Here is a 25,104-nt window from a genome sequence, read left to right on the forward strand (position 1 = left end):
GATTAAGCGGTAAACCATTGTGCTACGTTCACTTCGACGGGGCCCGTACGATGCCGCAAAGCATCAGCGCGTCGAGTTTCCTCCAGCGCGCAACGGCAGCCATTTTCTTTTGCCGAGCATCGTACGATGCACGATGGCTACATCAAACACGGCTGGATGCTGCGGATCCGACCCACCGCGCTCCAAGCAATGGGAAAAACTCTCCAACCTTGCCGCTCGTTCGTGTATTCCTCTCTTATTCGCTCACCGCTATTCGCCTTTCGCTCGCACACTTTGATCGATTTTCCGTGCCATTTAATGTAAACCCCACAACTGCCATATCATCAGCCCTGTTAGAAACGGTTAGCAAGAGTAAGGGAGATGATTAACGCACGCCCCGATGCGCACGATTGCGCGAGACGAGCGAAGGATCTCGGTTTTGGGAGCGCCCTTTTTTCATGATTTTGTAACCGTTTGCTATTGTGGTTCAATTTACGAGATAAATTGGACCTATTGTCAGGATAAGATGTCGGTGCTAAGACGATGGTAAGTTCAGGAACTTTTGGGGAAAGAGCTTACCCCACACACAAGCATAAATCATACTATGTACAATAAATGCCAAATATGAAAACGAGTTTGCAAAATACGTGCTTTTGTATTATGTGTTAATTGTATACAAAATTTAAGAATAATTTGGATTTGTTTCAGCAAAGTTTAAAAAAAATAGAAAGACATATGTTAACCTATGAGGTACTCTTGTTTCAGCACACTTGGTTTAACCTCCATCAACTCCTACCATGGAACACAAAAGAAAGCTCCCAGCCCACATCATTAGGCGTACCGTGACAAATGTCCTAATCTCTCATAATTGTGTGAGAAAACATGTGTTTTCCTTCGCGCAAAGCCGTTCGGGGAAAACCTCAAACATTGCACCCTTCACTCCGGCGACGGCGACGTCAACCAAATTGCTTCCCCGAGGGCAGACGGCGCGCGTGCGGCTGGCGTATAACCTTGCGCCTCTGCAGGCTCAAGTGCCTGCGGCAACGCAACCCAATAACCCGTCAAGCGTAATTTAATCTGGATTTGTCCTGCGTTCCGTTTGATTGTCCCTTTCCTGGGCTGAGGTTTGGGCTCTTTTCTTATCCGTCGAGCCAAATAATCCCCCGCACACACCGCGCTCTCGGCCAAACAAAAAAAAAAACAGACAAACGGTGGGATTAACGTTATGAAATTTTGTAAATCGCATTTCGCTCGATCGATCTCGTTAAATGAAGATATTGCGGAGGAAATGTGGAATCGAAACAAATAACCGTAAAACACCCCCGCCGTCTCCGGAGCCATGGGATACGCAAACGTTGAGATCTTCCGCCCGAGCAGTTTACGACAGGCGATGGGCGAACGGCGATGGTGGAAAAAAAGGAATAAAACTTGGGTCAGCTCTCGACTGGAACAGAAAGGAAAAACACATTCCATCGAGACGAGTCTGCCCAGCCCAGCACGAGTGCCCAATGAACGTAGGCGTCATGGTACCGCATCAGCGACGAGCGGGCAGGGACGGAGTCGGATTATTCAATTTCCCGTTCTCCGTTTCGATCCGAATATCCTCGCGTGCGGGCGGGGTGAGAAGAAATTGGATCCATCTTCGGCATTACGTAGCTCCGCGTCTTCTGATCTTTCGATTTGATTGACTTTTTCTGTTGTTTCCTTCCTCCAGCGAAGGATCGATTCTGTTTCGGGGTTCTCCCTTTATTTTCCTGTTTGAATTTCCCGCTCTCCCCCGGTGTGCATCTTTTCATTCTCGGGTCGGCGACTGTATTAATAGCAGCTTTCCTTTACCTGTCCGAATGGGATGTGCAGGGATGGATGGAAAACCACTTGACAGATATCTCAGGCAACTCGATAAGATCCGATCACGTCCCTGCGATGCGCGCACTAGAAATGGAGAGCAACGCGTACGCGCAGCCACTCACGTGACAGTGACAGCTCCGCTAATTGTAATCCGTTCTTCGATAGACAAATAGCTGGTAAATTACTGGGGCTTCGGCAGAAACGCGGGAGGGATTTACCGTCCGTCCCCACCCACCAATGGTGGGTTTGAGTGATGGAAGCAGATTACATCGAAACGCCCGCGAGTCGCCCGTGTCCCACGCGTGTTCCTCCGGGATGCATCACACGCGGGAAAATAGTAATGATGGTGCGCTTTCGGGGGTTTTCGGCTGCCCGTAATCTTCCCCGTCTCCATGTAGGCCAACAAAAATGCTCCAATTAAGTGTGTAAATTAACAACAAATCAGATTTCCCGAAACGATTGATTAAGTGCGCTTTTGCTTTCGGCGTTAATTGGTGACACTTTTATTGATTACCGCATTGGTGGTGTTAGTGATCGGGTGACAGTTGTTGGCTGCTGAATTGTAGCATTGGAATGTAGAGCATGTTTTGGATCTTAAAAAAATAATTCTTTTTAATGATGCTGATTAATCAATCATTTTTACTTCCTAAAGCTGTTAATGAAGTTATAGCCTGGTGATCAGTTTGAAATCATTATCATTCGCAATTTAGTTATTTTGATAAAATCTTGCAGATTTTATGGAATTTATGGAATCTTAAACAAAAGTTTAAGGGGGAACATGAAATTTTACATCTCTTATGTGGTGTTATTAACCATTGTTTATTACAGAATTGAAGATGATGAGTACTTATTAAAGTTTTGCTATTTTTATATTTTCATAAATCATTCGCGTGTTAGAAATAGCGTAAACAATTACAGCTAAACGTATATAACATTGTTAACTAGTAACAAAGCGCTGCAATCATATTGATTTTTTGTCCAAAGCTACTACAGTGGAACGACGTTTATCCAGGCTCATTCGAGTACTTCCCCCGGATACTCGAATAACAAGGATAATGGGTTAAAGTATGTTTTGGTAAAACCTATCCAGTATTTATTACCTTCGGTTTTTTAATGCAAATATTTTACTGCCTGCTTATATGCCTGCAAATATTTTACGGACTGCCAGATAAGAGGCATAAACCCGCATAAACGGCGTTCCTCTGTATTCTATATAAAAAATATATTACTTCGTCAATAGTTAAAACTAGTAATGGGTAACTCGGAATGAAGTCGTGAATCCACTCTGACTCTGGTGCTTAAAATATGAATCTGACTTCGGATCTTAACCGGGTTCCGGACGAGTCCAGACTAGTCCAGTCGAGTCCGAATCTGTCCGGATGATTCCGGATGCGTCCGAATGTGTCCAAATGAGTCCGAGGTTTGAATAAGTTCCGATCGATTTGACTCCGGAAAAAATGGAATTTATCCATCACTAGTTAACTAACACCATTAACTTAACACACTCTTAATGTTTTGTTGAAGAAGCAAAGGTCGTAGAAAATTTTCCTCGAAAAGTGTTGTTTAGCAAGGTCATTCTTTCAGGTTGAAAAATAAACACAACAACCATGACGAGATTTGACACGAGTGCGCAGTACTTTTGCTTGCTGTTTTCTATGGTACACACATTTTACTTCTGCAAGAACCTACTACAACATTGTATTTTTATCACTTTACGGTCGGTAGAGTATAATTGTAAAAGTATAGCCCTTCTCGCACTAGCAATTCTACCAGTAGACGATGGGCAAACAAGCGTGTCACCAAATCTCGTGTCACGCAGACATAATGCGCACCGTGTAGTCAACTTTATATGTTCATCTTATACCGTACAATGACAGTCCCGTTCGCAGACTGTCACGCAAATGGGGCGACACTAATTAATTTAATTATTTCAACTAATGTGAACTATTTGAAGATGCTATCTAAAGTGTGCCGTTCAGCACAAACCCATACTGCTCAACCGACTGACTGCCGGCACACTACTCCGCACTGCTGCCAGGAATTGCTTTTTATCATGAGAGACCATTAAAACAACCTTACACTCTCCAACCCCAACCCCCCCCCCCCCCACCCACAGCTCAATGTGCAACTCCTTTCGCATACGCATTTCCACGCTGGTGAAATGTGAAACTTTGTGTCGCTTTTTATTTGGGGTAGAGCGTAAATGGGAAAGCGGATAAGGGACAACTTAATTGCAAGTTACACCGTACGGGTCGGGTCCGTCTTGTTCGTTTGCTGCTAACGCTGTCACAACCAGGTCCGCCATCACAAACTGAATGGCTAGGTGCTTCGATTGCGTTTCTGTGATCGCGCTTGAATGTGATTATTTATGACTATTTAATTACTGTGTCCTTTAACCGATTAAATTTTGATTTCATGCTCCGCTCGCCAAACCGTTCGCGCCGTACACCTGAGGGCCAGGGTCGGTCGATAATGGTCGCAAATAAAAGCGCAATAACAGACGTGTATCGTGATCAGGACGGCATGCACCACCAGTACCATCGTTATCCCTTTCTAGCGCTGTATCTAAGCAAACAGAGCCACACGAAACCGACCATCGAGCGATGAATGTGCATGTATAAACAGCCGTTTTTTTGTAAGCGTCCCACTAATTGCTGCACTATCCAACACTCATAGCAGTCCATCGTCGGTGGTGGAAATAATTGAAAGAAAGTCGGCACATGTGCATCGTGTGTTTCTGTACGGTTCCATTTCCTGGAATCGTTCTCTAGTTTGTTTTTTGCTTCCTGAGGCCGCCGGGACGGAGTAGTGCACTTTTTCAATTTTCATAATGGAGGTTTTGCATACAATGCAACCTGGAGCCTTTTGCATTTTCCAACCAAATGGTGTAGGGGTCTAGTTGGTGGCGTTTGGTAGGTGGAAACTCTATGGTTAGCAGAAATTAAATCAAAGCTCTATTTAAATTAAATTAAACTCAATTGTGCTTCGGCTTAATCGTGATTGCTAAACGATGTGAAGTGGTCAGGGACGCGTGTCGAAGCGGCATGAGCAAACTTCCCACTTTTTTGCCCTCCTCACTAATGCACTCCTCTGGCCGCATGAGGGAAAAAAGCTTTTTCTATGCACCAATCGAGACCCCATCGCATGCACATGCACCGTATTTGTGTTGGCTTAATTGGCTTTGCAGGGTGTCCTGTGGATCCTTTAGGGCACACTACCCCCAGTTTCGTTACAAGGGGGCCGCATAGGCGAGAGAAAGAGGCAACAAAAATAAAACCTGCAGCCAGGTTTTGGTTGATAACAGGGGTCAATTACCGTGTTATTTTTCCTTGCTTCTCAACCCGCGCACCCGCCACACCCGTTACACGGTTGCTGTAAGCTGGGAAATATAATTTGTTATAATTGTTTCGGTATCTATTATGCTAATTTGACGTGACAGGTGAGCGATCGATCGCCGCACTGACCGCACTGAACACGCGGCTTACGGTCACTGGTAGCGGGGGGAACGTTATTATTCAAATGATTCCAAACGAAAGGGACAATCGATATATTACGTTACGTTCTGCCCAGCTCCCAGGTCCGGCCAACTCATTTGGAGGTAATTTTTAATTGTGCCATGGTCGAGGCAGCGCCCGTAGAACACAATCGCTTATCGACTGTCATTGATCAATGCAGGGATGGTCTGCAATGGTAGGGTGGAAAGCAGCGGCAGGGTACGTAATTAAATTTCCCTCCAACAAAACAGTGCCCACTAGCCGCCACCTTTTGCCTGCTGTATCTATTTAAAGAGCATAAAACAGCATTACTCATCAGCCATAATTAATCATTATCACCAGACAATGCATACAGCGAACGAGAGCGGACGTGCGCGCGCGTAATGAGACAACACCTCAACTCTACGAGCTTCACCATTAGCAAAAGACGCACCGTAGCTGTTTTATTCTGAATGTTAGTTGTACACGAAGGTCCGCAGGGCAAAAACAAAAATAACAAAGTCCAATTAACCACGACCGTTAGTCACATACGAGTTAAACGGGAAGGAAAAATATGATTGCACCTACTAAACCGGTGAATATAAATCAAAAGTGTACATCTAATGGTTCCTTATTGAAAATAGAACTCTTCGTGACTTTTGGAAGTTCTTCTTATTTTCGTTTTCGTATCTGCTCTGTTTACTGGAATGGTGGCGTTGAAAGAAGAAACACCCATAGGCTTGTGCAAACAATACCAAACAACGACCAAAAAACGAGTGTAACAAAACACCAGCGCGAATGAATCGCATGCCCCGACATCATTCGTCACAATCACTAAACGATTTTTGGCAGCGACACCGAGATTGAAATTGCTTTTTACCAACTTTTGAAGCTCAAATGGCTTTTTGAAAGAACATCAGGAGAGAGAGAAAAAAAACACATGCAGCACACTGTTACTCACTTTTAGGACATTTTCACACAACAACTTCACACCCACCTGAGCTCGGTGGAGTTGTTTGCTGTTAGGTGTGATTTTTCGACTAAAATTGATGTTCTTGCTTTTTCATCCCATGCCTGACAGTTTCGTTTAGTGTAGACTGTTTTTTTATCGTTGTGTAGTGAATTGTAAAACGTGACGATATTTCTTTCGTGTTTTTTGTTTGCTACGCTTCGGCACATGCGCGCCCGGTCTAGCGTTTGGCCAAGCGCTGGTAAATTGAATTTGAATAAATAACATTCAACCGAAATTGGATTATGTCTTTTTTCTAGTTGCAAAACGTGAGTGAGCGAACCTGAAGCGTGGTGTTCGATCAACACGATGGATGATTTTTGCTTTTTTCTTCTTCCGATCATATCCTTAGCAGTCTTTCAGAGGGAGTGCTTTCAGCATCAATCTATCGCATGTCGTTGACCGTGGAAAATATTGTTTTGCCACAACACATTACGCAGAAAAAGGGGACAGCACTAACCACGCTTTGAGCTTAGAATGGGACCCGTTTGGCTAAGAAAATCCTTATCCAATGGGTGTTGTTAAACTTTTCAAAGTCAGTTTAAAAATTTACTCATGAAACGAACCAGGCAGCGCCGACCACGAGTTAGTGGTTTCTGCCCGGGTTCGTTGAAGAACGTGCCTCCCGACGTGCACGAAGGAAAACGACGCGTGTGTTGCAGAAAGGGGAAATGAAAATTAATTCGGTGCGATTTCTACTCCACCTCCTCCTCGGACCCCGTTGCATCGGCAGCCGGAATGCGCTCTTTGTGCAAACCCGCGTGACCCGTGAGTGAGTGAACCGAGAATGGCGGTGGATAATGTTTCCTGTGACGAAACGTCACTTTGAGGTTATGTTCCGGTGAAACGCGAAATTCAATTTCACTTCCACAAACAACTCCGCTGCCATTCCCGGCCCGTGGAAGCCTAGTGCTGCGGACGTGTGTGTGAGTGCCAGTATTGACTAAACAGCTCCATCACCAGCACCTTCCAATCGCCAACATCATTCCAAACCCCAACCTCAAAAACCGACTACCGCTCGACCCCGTTTTTTCACACCCGTCCGTTCCATTTCCAGCCGGTGGAAGTGGGATAGTTTTTCCTCAATTTGCCGGTATTGTTGCTCCACTAAATTGCAAATCGCGAACATGTCCCGCGGAGTCACTTTAGCCGTAGCTTTCCCCGTACGGTTATTATCCTTGACAGTAGTGTACACGGGGCGCCACACTCTGATGCGAGCGTGTGCATCCTTTATGCTTGCGGTGTAGCTGTCACTTTACGTGTACGTCGGAGCATTCACTTTTTTGTTGTTGTTTTTTTTTTGTTTCTTGCCGAATACATCTAGAAGCTACGGTGGAGTGAAAGCGATGGAGTGGTCCTTCCGCCTATATTATTGTCAATCGAGTTTTACAGTGGTCGTGCGTGCGAAAAATATCATCTACGTGCGTTTAGCTCGGGTTGGTTGAGATAAGTAACATTGCCGGTATAAACACTCCAAAAATGTGTCTTTCTCTTGAAAGTTTTGCTGGAAGTGTATGTCAATTGTAGGTTCAAGATATGTCTTAAATATAAGGAATGAAAATTAATGTGCAATATTTCATAAATTATCTTATCAGACACTTTCACATAAAAAACCATCAACAACAAATATCGAGATTTGCATAAAATAATTATGCACATCAAATAAAGTTAAATCATAAAGTCAAGTTATTAGTTGACTCAAATTAGTCCCTAAATCTGCTTTGATTCCGTAATCCAGCGTGTGTTTAAACGATTGACTCAACCGACCGACTTGCCACACTGCAAAGAAGGTTGAAGGAGGGTTGACCTGGTTTGAAAAAAAAACGAACCTCTCAAACAGTGCGTCAACGCGCCGGGAGTTGACACCGGAAAATATTGACAGATGCATGACGAGTCCTCTCTTCCCGACGTGCGACTTCGATAATGAGGGTGTTTGGCAAGTGGTTGCGTCCCGCTGGAGGAGTTTTTAATTTGCGCCCAAATGTTTGGTGAAGTGTTGTTGTGCCAGCATCGCTGGTAGGTGGTTGTTCAAACTCAATTATAACAATGCCAGGCGTTGTTTTGTGGTGGAAATGGAAATTGTACCATTCAATGGGAAGAAGTAACATAAAAGTGTGATTGAATTATTGAAACTAATTATCATACTTTTTTGAGAAAATTTTAAAACAGGTGAACAATTTTTAGAAAATTAAAAATATGTAAATCTTCCATGTACTTTTTACAAATCAACCATTTTTAGAGGCAAGCAGGGCTCTAGTTATTACACTGTCTATACTGTCATGGAAGCTCTCTTACGAGGTAGTCTTATTTAACTCCGTCGTAACTCAAACAAAACTTTAAAATACAAATTGATTGACCCTCCTCCTACTGACAGCTTACATAGTTGGTGCCTCATTAAGTGCACAATATAATAGGAAAACGTCAAAACGCAACAATTACACAAATTTCAATCAAACGCGGCATAATCGTTCCCTTCCTTAGAGTATGTATTTATAGACCAAATATGACACCCCTTTCGGAGGGAATAAACCAAGGGCTGTTGCTGTCCGCCGGCACCCCAAGGCTCGAACCAAACCTCTCCCTCGTGTAATCGTATTCATATGATGGTAAATTGAAAACTCAATTACCGCTGCGATTTACCAGCCACGGGCAACCCCGGAAGTGGCAAGCGGACAGCAAAAGCAGTAGGAACAACGTGCACAGAAGGCAAATGGCACTGACCTCGTACCCACGTACTCACTCCTACATCGATCAGATAGCCAGGAGTGTGCACACTTCGCATCGCTTTTAGGCGGCAGACCAAAGGGGAAGAAAAGCCGCAGGCATTTGCAAGATGACAAAATAAACAAACCACTGCGCAAAAACGGAGGGCGTAGCTCATATTTTCGCTCTTTTCCTGGGCATATTTTTTTGTTGTTGTCCGATCCTGTAAAAAGCGAGACGTAACGAGATGATTCTCTATTGTGTCTCGTTGAATATGATTGGTAACGATTTTGGACGATGTGGCCGGGGGTCTGGTCCGGCCTACTCCAGATGTTTGTCAAAAATCAAAACCACTACAGATGGTGGTACAAAACGAAGCGTTAAATGTAAGATAGCTATTCATGGCTATATTCCGGCCATGCTTGAGATGCATTAATGAAACAATGTCCTCGTTAGAAACCTACCTGTACCCGTACTTCCGGCAAATTCACTTTCATCGCCAGCTCCTCGCGCGAATAGACGTCCGGATAGTGGCTCTTCTCGAAGGCTCGCTCTAACTCGTGCAGCTGATAGGTGGTGAAAGTGGTCCGATTTCGACGATGCTTCTTTTTCGAGCAATTATCATCACCACCTAGAACCGGTCCAAAATAATAACAAAAAGCAAACCGTCAGAACAATGAAGGCCATGTTACATAGAGCAGATTAAAAAATGTGGAGAAAAAGATAATAAACGATTGCTAAAATAAAACCTTCCATCTTACCTTCATCGTCACTGCCCGAGCCCACCTTTTCGCCCTGTTCGCTGGACGTAGTTTGATTGAGCTCTTCGCTGGACGCGTAACTCACGCCACCGTCGTCTGCGCCCTTGTCCGCACCACTGTCCGCCGACTGTCGGTGCGGATTGTAGTCGTCCGTCCCCGCATTGGTCCCGGCAGCCGTCCCGTGTTGCCCGGACGATGGCGATGTCTGTTGCGGATGTTGTGATTGCGAAAGGTGTTGTTGTGTCTGTTGCTGCTGCTGCTGCTGGTGAAGAACTTGTAGTTGTTGGTGGTGATGCTGCTGCTGCTGCTGCTGTTGCTGTTGATGATGATGATGGTGCTGTTCCGCTTCGTACGCTGCAGCCTGTCGGGCCCGCAGCTCGTCGAAATTTTTCATATAATCGAAACTATTAGCCCTAATTGATTTATCGGCTGACTCATGCAGCTTATTATATTTGTTAATGGAGCTGTCGGACGTCGGATTGCTTTCGGAGCCGTCCGGCAACAGGACGCCGCCGTCGCCATTTCCGCCATTGCCTCCGGGTCGATCCTCACCATCCCTCGTGCGGTCGTATTTGCGCTTCAGACTCCCGCTGCCATTACCACTGCCAGCGCCGGTTGGGGATGAAAGATTCTCCTCGTACTCGCCGCCGCCAGATGCACCACCGCCTGCCGAGGTGCCCGTTCCGTCCTCTGGGGGACCTTCTGGTCCACCGCGTATACCAGCCGCGTAGCCGAGCGATCGATAGCTGCGATCGATGAAGTATTTGTTCGTCTCCTTGAGCGTCTTCATGTACTCGAGCTCGGCCAGGGAGGGATGCGGTGGCTGCTGCTGGCCGAGGGCAGGATGCTGCGCATGGTGCAGCGCAAGCTGATGCTGTGACGGATGCGTCGGCGAAGGCAGTTGGTGGGGAAGGTGCTGCTGGTGTTGCTGCTGCTGCTGCTGTTGCTGCTGATGCAAATGCTGCTGAAGGTGATTGTGCGCATGGTGGTGCTGGTGGTGGGCTGCATGCTGATGAAGGTGAGGTACGGCCGGCGGGTGTTGGTGATTATGATGATGATGCAGATGATGGTGCGACGGTAGCTGATGATGGAGCGCACTCTGGGGCGACGACGGTTCGAGGGAGCTGGCCGCCACGAGGTCCAACGATTTGATGTGGCTCTGGTAATTTGCTAACTGTTGCTGATACTTGTCCGGGCTCGAGGGACTGCCGAGACCGTAGGTGGCGGGTAGCTGTGTTTTCGCCATCATTTGCTGCTGATCGCACAACTTGATCTGGCTAAGAGGGGATGCGCTGAGATCGGTTGCATCGCTCGAGTCTCCTGCGAACAAAGGGCAGGGTAGCGAAATAAGTTGAATGATGATGGGTACCAACATTTTGAGCGCTTTATGATCCTTCACCATACTAAATCCTACTGAAGCTACTAGTAAATAAAAAAGCTATAAACTATTAAACTCAACTGCAACAACCACAACATGAAGGGTCGATATAAAAATAAAATGTAATAAAAAACTGATACAATTGATTAAAGTATGATACAGCATGCGCACCTCAGGGTTAATAAAAACATTGGTTAAGCCATGCCAAATCATATCGCAAAACAATCCCCAAGTCATCTAGTTATGTTTTCAATCACACAAGAAGTCAATCTAATCGATGTGTTTATTCAATTAGCTCAATCAATTCCGGATTCCGACTTTTCGTCTGAAGTCCAATTAAAGATGGCGCATAAGTGCTTCAACAAACAAGCTTTTGTTTATGTAGGCTTTAAATCCAGTCAGGCAAAAGCTATTAATCTGATGAGATCAGCAAAGATGGATGATGAAGACCATATTGACCAAGTAATGCTCTAACATGTATTATGTTATGTATTATGAAGCAACATAATTCGATAGTGATGAAACACTGCTTAATAACTACCTACTCATAGAATAACTCATTTGGAAATCAAATCACGATATATAATTCACCTCTTAACGTCAACAACACATTAACTCTGAACTATTACATGTTACTTTGTCGTTATTCTGTATGTACAAGTATACAACACCACATACCTACCGCCATAAATGTGCACCAACCAAAAACATCCACAAACAAAATGCGATTCCGATCTCCGTTTACCGTATTGCCCTTCGTTTTACTAAACGCAAAACAGGTGCGAATTGCTTCTTAATCGAAATTAGGCAAACAAAACACATAATAAGTTTCAAACTGGTCATAATTTTTTGACTAACTTGTATCGCGTGTCTGCCCAGTTACGGTGGGTACGAGCAGCTAGACAAAACAAAACGTAAAACCAAATTCCATCACACGGCACTGTAGCGTGCGGAAGCATAGAAATCATGGAAATGGTTCAACACACGAGCATGGCGTTCGAACTTGTGTTTGGGGAATTTGTTTGTAACCTTTTTTACTCCCATTCAAAAAAACCGCTTTCGCGGGTGTTTCTTGGAATTAATTTTCGGGCTTTCTTAATTCTACCCCAATGGCACCGACCCCAGGCGTACTCACGAGCACGTGCCTCGCTACACAGTAAACTGTTGTAAAAGAAACTCCTTCTTCTAGGCCCCAAAAATAACGAAATGTAATTTACTAGCGTTAACGGGGTGAATTTGAGTTCCAAGCATTGCGATTTTGTTTTCAGCAAGCAGTACGGGAATGCAACCCTTTGTAAATAATCGCACCTCGTTCGGTACAAAACTCGCGAAAAAGTGAGTTATTTTTGACAAATTAATTACACACGGGAAACTCGCATTCATTTGCACGGCAAAGTGATCAGTTTTGTGAACCAATGAAACAGTCAAGGAAAGTACGGGTGGGAGAGGGATGGTGAGACACTGCTCAAGTTTTCCGCTTTGCCTAGCCTGCGTTGCCTTGTTTCGTCAGACCATTCTTCCCTGGCGTGGTGGCAAGCTTTGCATGTCAAAGTGTCATAACGCTACGGTGTGGGGAAATTGTATGTGCTTTAGTTTAATGGGTAACAGAGACCCCGGCATTTTCGTCGCGCCTTCATTATCTGTTCCCTTTTTGTAGGATAGCGATCGACCCCTCAGTACTCGTTTGGCCCACTTGCTTACCGCTTCCTCCGGACTCCGGATTTCCCTCACATATCGGCCGTGGCAAAAATAACCAAAAAAAAAAAACGAGCACTGAGCACGTTCTCGAATGGTGGAGAATGAGCCGGAAAACCATCGATAGGAAAACTGAGTCACTGAGGAACCGCTGACTGCTCGGCAGTCTAATCTAAATTGTGCTCAAATTCAATTTAATTGAGAGTGATTTAACGTTCATGATTTAGTTGTCGCTTCTAATTCCCGCGTGCCACTGCTACCGCTTCAGTGCAAGGTGAGGAAGGAAGGAAGGAAGCAAAACCACTGACGTGCGTGTTAACTGTCCTTTGTGCTAGGAGCGACAGCAGGCAGTGTTTAGATTGATTCCATTTCGAAAGGGAAGAAGCCGGTCGGCAACTGGTCGGTGGGGATCGAAACGAAACGCCCAAAACGATATCAAATGCAATCCATTAGTGGAAGTCATTGTAAATCTAGTGTTAACATCATGCAAGTCAAATGATTGTGGTGTTTTTTTCACTCTTCCTCTCTATCAGGATCCTGTTTTTGGTCACATTATCCAGTGCCTATGTTTGTGTGTAAGTGTGTGTGCCTAAACTGGTGTAAAGAACGTGGCGTGCTGTGACCAACGCCATCAAATGCCGTTGACGAGGACAGTTTTCAGATACAGCTCTCAATCCAGTATACAACTGCACTCTCTCTTCCTCTCTCATTCTCTCTCTCTCTCTCCCTCTCTCTCTCTCTCTCTATCTCTATTTTGCTCTCTTTCTTTGTTTCCGAGTTATTTTGGTCTCTTTTTGTAATGGGATCAGTTTCCCACCAGGGCCAAATCCCAGCCGAAGGGGACGTAGTTTCGAGGGTTTCATCCATTTTTTAACTATTACGAGACGAATGTACTATCTTGATGGACTGTCAATATATCGTTTCACTATCAAGTCCCAGACTCGTGCTGTAGCGATCATTGAGATCCAAATTGACAGGCGCTCCGTCACGAACCGTCCATTCGGCTCTTCGGTTGAAACTCGTTATATCAACCTAGGACGAGGTTGAAAAGCAAAACTAGCGAAACTTCGACCGGAAAAAATATATTCCCCAAACGGGGACATAGTGTTGTCAGTCCAGGAACACCTTCAAACTGGTGAAAAGGCCACGAGAAGGCTTTGAAGGATGATCACACATGGATTACGGGATGTGACACAATGATAGGTTAGATTACCTTCGAGCATTTAGAGAAAGATAGAATAGATACATTATATAAATATACCAAATATTAGTCAAACAAAATATAATGTTTAGTAACCAATAACCCCGATACTGGCAGAGTTAAAACTAGTTTGCATTAAAAAACGCTACGCTTCTTACACGCTTGCTTATATTGAAAACGGTTTCCTAAGTGAATAATTAGTACGATGGCAATTGGTTGCTAATCAGACGTACATTAGTCGTCTGTTTACAGCATCTACTGCAATGCAAGCTGCAAGTCATTTTTGTTACCACCTTTTACCTCTCGATCCTTTCTTAATGCAATTCCAGTGAGAGGCAAACCCAAACATCCAAACTAGACAACGCCGTGTAGGATCGGAACTTGATTGTTGATTAACATCTCCAAACGTCACTGTCTAAAGCGACTCGGCGCGGCAACAGCGGCGGCAAAAAGGTGCTGCCACAAACGAATAAAACACCTTCCAGTTGCTTTTAAAAGGGACTTTTATGTCATTCCTGCCAGCGAGAAGGATAAAAAGAGGATGGGATCAAAACTACGTTACCCATCCATGCTATTGCTGGGCGGGATGTGAAGAAATGGGGCTAGGGCTTGGGACGACTAGTGCTGCAAGCGTCTGTGTGCTTTAACATATCCAAGGACTCATTTTTAACGAAGACAAAGAGGGAGAAACACAGAGAGAGAGTGAGTTAAACAGAAGGAATACGAATAATCGTCAACTTTAAGCCCTTGTTCGAATCTAATTTCTAATAATATGCTCGTTGTTTCTACACGGGATTAAAAGGGATAAAATCATGCATTTAACATGCGGCATAAGTTGATTCCTATCGAGACGTACTGATGCTTGTTCTTCTTGGTGAACTCGCTCCAGCCAATCAGTGTCTGACGATTACGTTAAGAAGTACATTCTGCTGCACTCAAGTAATGATCTTGCATGACCGTTCTTTTAATGCGCATAATTACTCGCATGTTTAAAAGCGTCCATCATCTATCTAAAGTTTTCAACACATAGCGCTTACCACGAAGGTAGCGAGAACGCGAAGGCAATGATGCTAGATTGTCTCTTAGAAAGTGAATGATTATTAGGGAAAATCTAAATGAAACAATATGTTTAACTAATTACTTGCTATGATTGATAACAATGCATGATTAGTTCATTTAAGGATAACATTAATCTTTCATCGTTTCATAGTGAAATTTAACGCAAAGCTTATCAGAAATTACAGTTCAATACGATGAAAATATAGGATAATGAGGAAGAAATTAACAAACAATACTACCATGCTGAAATACACTATGTACAAAAAAGTTTTTTTTTCCATAACAAATCGCAGCTTTAATGAAACTATACGAATCAATGACAACAACAAACACACTGAGGCCGTATCCGTGTTATCGCAGAATCCGGACGAGGTCGATGAGCCCAAATAAACGGTGCTCCGCAATATATATTAAAAAATCGATAAATACAGCGTAGGAAATTCATTAATATATACTCTCACCCAGACGATTTGTTAGAATGTCGCAAACGAAAGAAAGAAATCCCGCTGACAGGCCGATCACAGCAATAGTCACGAGACGCCAGATCCAGACGTCACGATAACCTCCAGCTACTTTTGATTCAATTTGTTTTCCTAATTAATACCTGCATCCGCATACATCCGGCACGAAGCGGCATTACGAAACGCACGTGCTAGAGCTTTACCTATCGCTATTGTAGCCAGCTAAATAAATTCCCTCATAAATGTTAGACTTTGATTAATTGAGCTGGAGTGAAGTGTCCGATTAGCATTAACTCGCAACCACTGTATAGTTTCCAAACAGAGCATGGATTGTGGTTTAAATATCAAGGTGAGAAAATGTATAACTTATAACGGATTTAGCAAACAGTCTTTTAAAAAAGAAAATAAACGATCTTCAATATTGCAACTTTGCAAATGGTTGCAAATGTAGCACACTAGCATCGAACCCTTTGACAACATAATTGCATAATATCGGTCAGCGTCCATAGTGAATAGGTCCGATAGATTCTATCTAGATGGAGCAAAAATGTCATGCCGTAGGGCATTTCAGTAGTTGCTAATGGTTTTTGCTATTGCAAAGAACAGATTGCTTTCGATTACCATCAAGCTAGCATTTGATCTTCCTTATTTTCTCTATCTTTCTCCCTCCGCTCCTCGATTGATGATTCGATTAAGAAGATACAAACACATTTATTCATTACAAACGAACAGATCTGCACACTTTTCAGCTCGTTCAAAGGTAGACCTCTCAACCGAGGTCCGATACGATCTGAGGATGGGGCTAGGGCAACGTATTAGGCGGCGCCCGGACACAGGAAGCGCATCCATCCCTTTTTTTAATACCTGGATGCAACCTTTTCCAGATATGTCGCTTGATCTTGTGCTGCTGCAATCCGGTCCAATCCGTTAGGGATTCAAAGTCATCACACTCAGCAGAGAACAAGACCCAAGCTAGACGAAATGCGGTACCGGCAGGCAAGCGGCCGCTAAAGGTTCGCCAGCAGTGCACTGCTGGCTTCCCACGTTATTGAGTTAGTTTTCCATTTGGCAAACTCTTTCATGTTGAAAATCTCCTCTTATTGAATTTCTTCCGACCCGTTTCCCGTGCAGAAGAACGGAGGAGCGAGAAGAGAAGGCAAAGCATTAGGGGCGGCCATTGCTACGGTGCAATGCAATGGGAGTAAAGTCGTCTTCCGACTGTCGCCAGACAGAACACTTTCCATCCGGCCGTACGTTCCAATGATGCAGCTACTAATTGCACCGTATCTTGCTGTTAATTTGTCTAATTTGCTGTGAGTGTATATTTTTGTTTCAGCATACAGAAACAACAATGATTCTCAAGAAATCGTTCGAAACAGCCGGAGCGAACGGATAAGTGATATTTAATACAGTGTTTTGCCTCGTCATGGGGTTCGTTTGTCGGGAAAACTCTTTGGTCTTGTTATGTCCCTTTTTTGTTACTGCATGTCAAACAAAGAGACAAAATGTTGAAGAAATGTTGAATGTGCACTAGAAATGGTTGATTGAAAGGGAAAGAAAGCGATTGCTGATTTGCTTTCACTCGCGTGTAGCATCTCATTGTTTGGGGTCAACTAACGAAAAACAAATAGATAACGTGTGACGGTACGATGCTTTGTCGAGGTACCGTCAATGTGATATTTTTAAAAGTTGTTGATTTTTTCTAGCTCTGAATAAAACTTAGTTAGGGAATTTATAAGTTTTGATATGTTTCGTATGAACCGATAATCGGCTCTTGGATCAATGTTGACCCCATTGTAGTTGACTGTTGACCCTTGGACAATGACCCTGAAATAGCTTTGATCTAAAAATTAAACCCCATGTGGATGCTGGCCCAATGTCCAGCTCCCATGTGAACGTTAGGACCCTGCGCATCATGAGTGATCGACCATCTTACGGGTCCATTTGATTATAAGCTTGGGAATATCAAGTCTTTACATGTATTATCGATTCAGATGAGATATTTCAAATTATATTAATTCAGGTATATAATTTCATGCAACGTATACAATTATGATTTAAAGATTCAATAATTATGATCAATCATGATTTAAAAAACATGATATGTTGATTTTTCACCACACAAACCATAACTGAAATATGAAACATAATAGTTAAAAAACATGAACTGAAATTTTATAAACAAGACTAGATGAAACCTAGCCTCATTGATTTCATCACAACTTATCGATATTCTGATAATTATAACCATGTCATATCGTCCGTACTCACGTTTATTAGCATAGCTATTCGTTTTTACCTTGCTGAATGATCCACGATCTTAACATTCCATTGTAATACAGCGAGTGTAATGAATTCATGTCAAGTATAATTAGCCCGCGCAAAACCTTCACTCAGTAATATGGGTCAAAAGCAATACGGAGCCAATTGACTTACATTTATCGAACCATCCGCCAATGTCCTTAAGCCACTATAACCCGTGCTCAAAACGGAACCTCTGTGTTCTTTTTTTTTTCGTCCAATTGGTGCCACTCACTTTAAAACCTTCGCGGACAATCACCAACCGCCTCCGTTCATTAGCCGGCTCGCCAAGCCTGACAGTGGCGTTGACGTACATTCGTCTCGTAATAGAATTACTACAATCTGTGCGGCAGAGAGCTGGGGAGCCACGCAGCGTTCCATTACCGCGGGGCCAGCCCGTGTGTTGACCGATGATCGGCGCGTACTCTTCTTAATGGAAGCAACATCATTATTAAGCAATCGCAACATTCATTTAATGATTAATTAAGTGCTAAACACGGCACTGGCGGTAGGGGTTTGGAGTTGGAGACTTGAGGATGGTGTGCCGGGAGTTTATTGTTATTTATCCGTGCGTTAATGGAGACGGTAGGAGCCACTTTAAGACATCACCTTCAGTTTCACACAACCTCCTCCGTGACTTGAGCCAACCGGTTACCGGGATTCGAGGTGGCTTAACTGAACGTAATCCTAATTTTCGTCCAAACGTCGAATGCTCAAAAAGACAGTTGGGTCGAACAGTACGAAACTAACAAAAAGCAAGCGAAGCTATCGACGGAGTTGGAGTTGAAGTAATAAACGCAACCCCACTACCATTGAACACGACCGAACGAGAAACAAACTGTGAAAAGTGAGGTGTATCTCGCGAGACATAAAGAAGCGTTAATAAATCAATCAAAGAAACACTTCCATCCATCGGGATCGACCCAACGATGGAAGGAACGAAACAAAAGAAGCAAAACATCGTTTGATTAATTTAGTTTTAACCGTGCCAACCGTGCGTGTTAAAATCATCGACAGCTGGACAGGTGAACGTTCCAAAGGGTAGGGCCGTACGCAAAAGCGAAATCCTTCCTGTAGTTTGGTATTTTTCCACACTTAGGTATTGCTTTAGATCCAGTTTATTGCTTTGTTTTCTCGTACGATCTCGTACGAAAGTAGATTTTAAATTGAATTAAAACTCTGTGGCAGCACGCAGAGCTTCGTGATCCACTCAAGATTGACGACGGAGTTGCCGGGTGCTGGAAGATTACGGCAGTCATGCTTACAGTGTGCGACCAACCGCAACTCAAGCACCGAAAACGGAGCACCAATTTTGGGCACAAACGTGTGTAGATGCCAATCTTGGAACGCATATACACTTTACACGCTCCATTAGCCGTACAAGAAGGGCAGGACCGGTCGGTGGGATCGGTGGCCCGGTTTTGAAAGTGAGATTTTGCACAAAAGGATCGGCCATGGGTTGCTAAATGTTCGCCAAAACCCGTCCCATCTGCAGGCAACCGTTCGGACAAGGCAGCTATCTGTCAGATGCTAACGTACTATTTACCCCTTTCACATCCATTTTCCAAAGATGAAAAGCATTTCCCAAGCAAAACCGGCGATACCAGGTGGGAAAATTTCTCATGAGTTCCGGTGAACACATTTCACTTTCCCAACTCGGAAGCCCGCCAACGGGCCTATCAAGTGTTCGCTACAAAGAGCTACACGAAAGCGTTTGATTGATGACAGAATGGGTCGAGTGGAGGGTTCCCGTTGGGAAATAGGGAGCAGACAGTAAAGCCAGCATGGCTGATGGAGCTGACAGTGGAAGATGCAGAAAGCCCAGAGATCTAGCGATTGGCCGCGGTCGATTACGGTGGCTGATTCGGTCGACAAAGGAAAGCCCACCGCTTTGTGTTCGCTATTGGGGCGATGAATGGGATACTGAAACGCTAAATTAGAGACACTATTATTATCTGTGCACCCACCGGACTTGTTGGGAGCTGAAGTTAATACATGGCTTTTCCAATCGTTCATTGATCCATTTGTGTGGTGTGGCAGATTTCTCTCTGGGTTTGAATAATTTATGTCTTGAGGTATGAATCTACGCACGAGGATTTCAATGTGTCATCTAACGATGGAAGATGGCATTTTAGAAGAAACTAATCAGATGCAAAGAATGTGTTGAATATTTAGACTTTTCCCAAGTGTTTCAGTAGCATACAACTGGAGTGTAAACCAAACAGATTAATTGAATGGTAGTGATCTCCTTGCGCAAAATGTGTTGGCAAATATCTGTCTTATAGAAAAATAACGGTAAAACTTAAGCCTTAAACCACAACACTTATTGTTGTATCGTCCTCAATGTTGTAATTACACGTAAAGCAAAATTATTAGAGACAAACTACTAACGATTAAAGGATATTTCAGTGATAAAATATTGGCATGATTTGTTGACATTGATAAACATCCGAACATGAAATTTGCATTAAATGAAGCTAATGTAAATTTAATATCAACATTATGCGTTAAGGAAGGATCATAAACACGTAAATAATGCAGTAATAAAGGAAGGATCATGAACACGTAATAAAGTGAACCACATTGTTCCTTCAAGTAATTGGAATAATATGTAAGTAAAAAAACATCCTGCGAGAAACTTAAAAAAACTCGATTCTCTCAAATTCGTTTCCTAAACAACAAACATAACATCAATTACATTCAACAATCTAGGACAGTTTGGTTGAGATTAAATTATATTAAAAATATATTTTCTTGTTCTTAAAAACATTTTCACAATTTCAAGTCAAAGAGCTTACTTGAAATCAAACAGCTGATAGTTTGTCATATAATAAAATAAAAAAATATAAAAATTATGCACGTCCCGCAGTACAATTTGCTCCATTTTTATCTCTTGTTATGCTATCCTTATAGCCTTAGCTCATTTTTTTAAACAAAATTATGACTTTGGAACTTCCAACGAGTTTTTCAGAAACAGATTTTACACAACGTTTCCAAGAAATAGCTACATAGAGTTGTTTTTAATTTTTGTTTTGCTGATTCTTAAATATATATTAAAAATGTTTACAAGTCAGACAATTATCTATACATACAACAAAAAAGATTAGAACATTTGTAAATTTTTCATATACATCATTTTTTTCCTTTTGGCTCAACAACCGTTCCCGGTCAAGGCCTGCCTGTACCACACTACTTGTGGGGTTTGGCTTTCGGTGACTTATTGATCCCCCCATAGCAAGATAGTCAGTCCTACGTATGGCGGCACGGTCCATTTGGGGCTTGAACCCATGACGGGCATGTTGTTAAGTCGTACGAGTTGACGACTGTACTACGAGACCGGCTATACATCATATACATACAATCAAACACTTCCATAACATATGAACATATCTAACGTAACATTTCCATGAACATATATTACTATTCCAGGGAGGTTCGCATCAAACAAATCACAAGAAATACATTATATCTTTGATTGTTATTGTCAGTTCACTTGCTGAAATAATAATTTTTAGAGTTTTTGGATTTATTGGTACGGCACACAACACTTTGTCTTTTGTTTACCGAGTTGTTGTTGTTTGTTTAGCTTTATGAGGCTTTGGCTCCAACGGAGTTCTTTTGCCTCAAATGTTTCACGAGTTATGTTCCGAATCAATGAACCATTTCGTCGTTTGTTTTGTGCGGTAAGATGCTGATTTTTAAGGCAGATTTTACGAAAAAGCTGTCAATCTTATTATGTGAAATATGTGAAAATCTTTTGATGTGAAATATGTGTGGCAACAATGACAAATAAACATTGATGACATAATTGAAAAACAAACAAATTAGTTCTAATTGCGTGCAAACATATTTTGTAAAGTACAGAAATATACAGAATGTAATAGTAAAAACAAAAATGCATTAAAAAAAGCCCTAAACCCGAACCTAAACACCAATACTACCTTTTCAGCCTATAACTTGTTTTGTTCATGTAATAAAATCATCGATAAAGCAGTGGATGAGCTGTAGTGTAATTTCATTTTTTTAAACATTTTTTACAAAGCCAAAAGTCATCAAACCTACTGAAACCAAACCATTCCCAGCCAAACAGAGCCAAACTAGATTAGTATCCTACCTCCGTTTTCACAATTATTCAAACCTAATATTGCGTCGATCGTGTGCCGAGGTGTGAGCGTTTGACCGCCGGGTCCGAGTTTTTTCGCCGTATCTTTCAGGAAAATGCCATTTTCTGAAAATCAAACCACCAGGACGAGCACTTTAGAAACAATACATACTCCCAATCAAGTACAGGTGCAGAACACTGACCGTTCTCATTCCTTTGTAGGCTTTTGGGCAGCCTTTCACACACTGTTTTTCTCTCGCATCTGTTACCTACCTTCGCGGAAATTTTCCTCAATGTCGACGTCGAGCTGACCGCATTCCTTTAGCTTTTCCATGATCTTGTGAAAATTTTTGGCATCGCGCACGTTCTCCAACAGCTTCTGCACGTCCTCGGCTTCGCTCGGTGGAAATTTATTGTGTGCAATCAGCTTCTCGATCAGGTTCGTGAAGATTTGCTTCTGCACCTCGGACAGGGACTTGATGTCCATCGTAGGCGGAAGGCGAATGCAAGAAGGTTGGATTGACAGGGTGGGCAGCGTTTTGCTTTTTTTTATAATCCGTTTTAAGAGTGGGGTCACTGAACAGTTTTATTTTTGTGCGAATATCCTTTACATGAATTTGATAACACACTCAAACCATATTGCAGAAATTTTTCACATTTGCCAGTAGGCTAAACGGCTTTCTTTTATAAAACAGCTTTGAACTTCGCTCACATCAAATTTTGTATATTTTACACCGTCATTATTACGTTATTATTTCTTCAACATATTGCTACACCAATTACACTGATTCCGCATCATTGATAAATTTCAAAGCATTAGGTTCACGTTTAGCCTATTTTCCACTTAACAGTGAGAACGTTACATGGCAGGATGTATTAACTTCACTTTCCGCACTGCAACCGCATTCCCTCTAAACTGTGACGAACAGGGTCGGGTTATTATCCTTGACGAGATAAGAAACTGTGTGCCAACAGGTATTTCTTTACTAAATTTCCTTTCACACTGGTTGGTTCGTTTCACAGAACCACACTGGCGAGCTAGCCACTAGGGAGAAAAGATTTTTCTTGCGTTTGCTGGTCGGGAAAAATTGTCAGCATCAAACCATCAGCACGCATAACCGCCCCCTGGGGAGACACACGAAACAACACTGGTGCTGCGCCAAAACACAAACAAAACAAAAAGCACAAACCACACACTCACGCGATGTAAAACTACACACTACACGCGGCCAGCTAGTATAACCCCGAAATGCAGTACCATGCGACAAAAGAGCGCCCCCAGGAGCAGCACGCGAATTTCACGCGACACGCTAAAATCGAACCCGAAGAAACACGCGAAACCACCACAGCCGTATGCGCAACCAAACGCGCCAAAGGTAAATGGCGTTTTGTGCGGTTCGTCGAAAATCCTTGTGTGCTGGAGCTCGATTTTCCCTGGTGCCGGTGATGCACTGCTACGATACCGGGGTAGGTTTGTAGTGCTATCCTCTTTTCCGATTTGCGCTCTCACTCACTCTCCCGCGACGTACACCCTGTGTCTATCCCGTTTCAACTCTCTCCTGTATGTTGTAGCCGTTTTCCCCCGTACCAGTATTGTTCAGCTTCTCTCAGCCACCGACCGAGGGTTGCTGCTTTTAGGGGTGGATTTTTCGCTCTCTGAGAAACCACTGCTTGTCTCGCCTTTGCCTATGTAGCCCTCCCTATCTCTTTCTCTTTCTCTCGTACTCTTTCTCTTTCTTTATCCATCTGCTCCGCTCTGTTTCGGATGCTGCTAGGCGCACCGGTTGAAAGAGAACCGGATTTTTTCCGAGTGGCAACCATTTCTTGTTGATTCTCCTGCACCATTGGAAGCAAGGAAAGGGGGGGGGGGGTGTATGGAACGACTGGATTGGCGCCCCTGTTGCAACCCATATTGTTAGGGTGGGGTGGGGATGTGGCATGGGAAAAGAGCAGAGGGTTTGTTCTATTCTCCCTTCTTACCGCAGCCCAAAACCGACCGTAATGAGTCGTAATTTGAAGCACGGATAAATTGAAGACGTGCGCGCACGATTCGGGGGGCTGGCAGTATTGTGGTTATAGAGGGGCGAAAATAAAGAAAACACATTCCCTACCATTGTGTGCAGGGTGCCCGAATCGATGTGTCTCATTCTTTCGCACCACTCTCTTGCGCTGTTGGTGAGATGCGTTTTTGGTCTACGATTTTCACCCAATTTTCATTCCTTTTCTCACTTTTCGCTTATTCGATGGGGGTGGAAGAGCAAATCGAAGGCGCCGCTTGAGGGAGGGAAAAGTCTTCTGACTCTGTGGGTAATGTAATTATTTGAAGTTTATTAATATTGAAGCAATGAAGGACTAGCAAACCAACTGGCGACATGCGTGGCTCGAATCACCGGAGACTGTCGTGCTCTTGACGTTACACTCACTTCCTCTATTTACGAATGATTTTATGTATTTTTAGGAATGCTAATGTGACGGTTTTTAGGACATTTTTACTGGAATAACTCAGTTGCATAATTTATTTTTAATACAGTTTGATTACATTTTTAAAATACTACTTCATGCGCTAATGGCAACAGTCCTTTAAAATAATAGATTTTGTTTGTGAACTGAACACTAAAGTAACGTTGAATTTACCTCTATAATGATGAAAAGGTCATAGTCTCATCATTAACAGCGACCGGAATTGTGAATCTCGACTAAGACATATAACTGAGAAACAGAAATTGACAAGAAATTTAACGTTCACAAATCAAACAAGATATGGGGGCCGTGTCAACATGCTCAAAAAATAATAGTATCATTTTTTTTATGTTTCAAATCCTCCATCAAGACCGACTGAAAATCTTCTTCTCGTCTTCCCTTTATTGCAAACAATTTTTTACTTGAAACAAAAACGACCCTAGCAAAACCATTGCATCAATCACATTTACAAGCTATAATTAGTTCGTTTATGTAGCTTGTAAATCTCGGACAAACAGCCCAAAACTCAATACCCGGAAGAACTGGGGAGAAAGTATTATTACACTTTAATTGGTAGCTTATTGGCCATCAACGGAGCAGCCAAAAATGGCTTCATTTTGTTGCACTATCCCAGCTCGAGTCCAAAACCGATGTAAAACATCACTGTGTTGCAA

At 43.1% G+C, this 25,104-nt stretch overlaps 1 protein-coding gene across 3 annotated transcripts in view; it reads right to left on the minus strand.

Moving 5' to 3' along the window:
* LOC121593536 (retinal homeobox protein Rx) overlaps positions 1-23,398 on the minus strand; it is a 45,991-nt gene extending 22,593 nt beyond the window's left edge. For 2 of the 3 annotated variants that reach the window (XM_041915983.1, XM_041915982.1), the window contains exons 1-4: positions 22,244-23,397; positions 21,983-22,096; positions 9,774-11,093; positions 9,477-9,643 (exon numbers count right to left, since the gene is read on the minus strand). In XM_041915983.1, coding sequence (XP_041771917.1) covers positions 9,477-9,643; positions 9,774-11,093; positions 21,983-22,096; positions 22,244-22,457 — 1,815 coding nt within the window. In that variant the 5' untranslated portion in view covers positions 22,458-23,397. Of the gene's footprint in view, positions 1-9,476; positions 9,644-9,773; positions 11,094-21,982; positions 22,097-22,243 lie in introns of all 3 variants that reach the window. The other variant, XM_041915984.1, reaches the window with a different exon arrangement.
* Positions 23,399-25,104: the final 1,706 nt, after the last annotated feature.

This window comes from Anopheles merus, chromosome 2L (assembly GCF_017562075.2).
Source record: "Anopheles merus strain MAF chromosome 2L, AmerM5.1, whole genome shotgun sequence".
Taxonomy (NCBI): domain Eukaryota; kingdom Metazoa; phylum Arthropoda; class Insecta; order Diptera; family Culicidae; genus Anopheles; species Anopheles merus.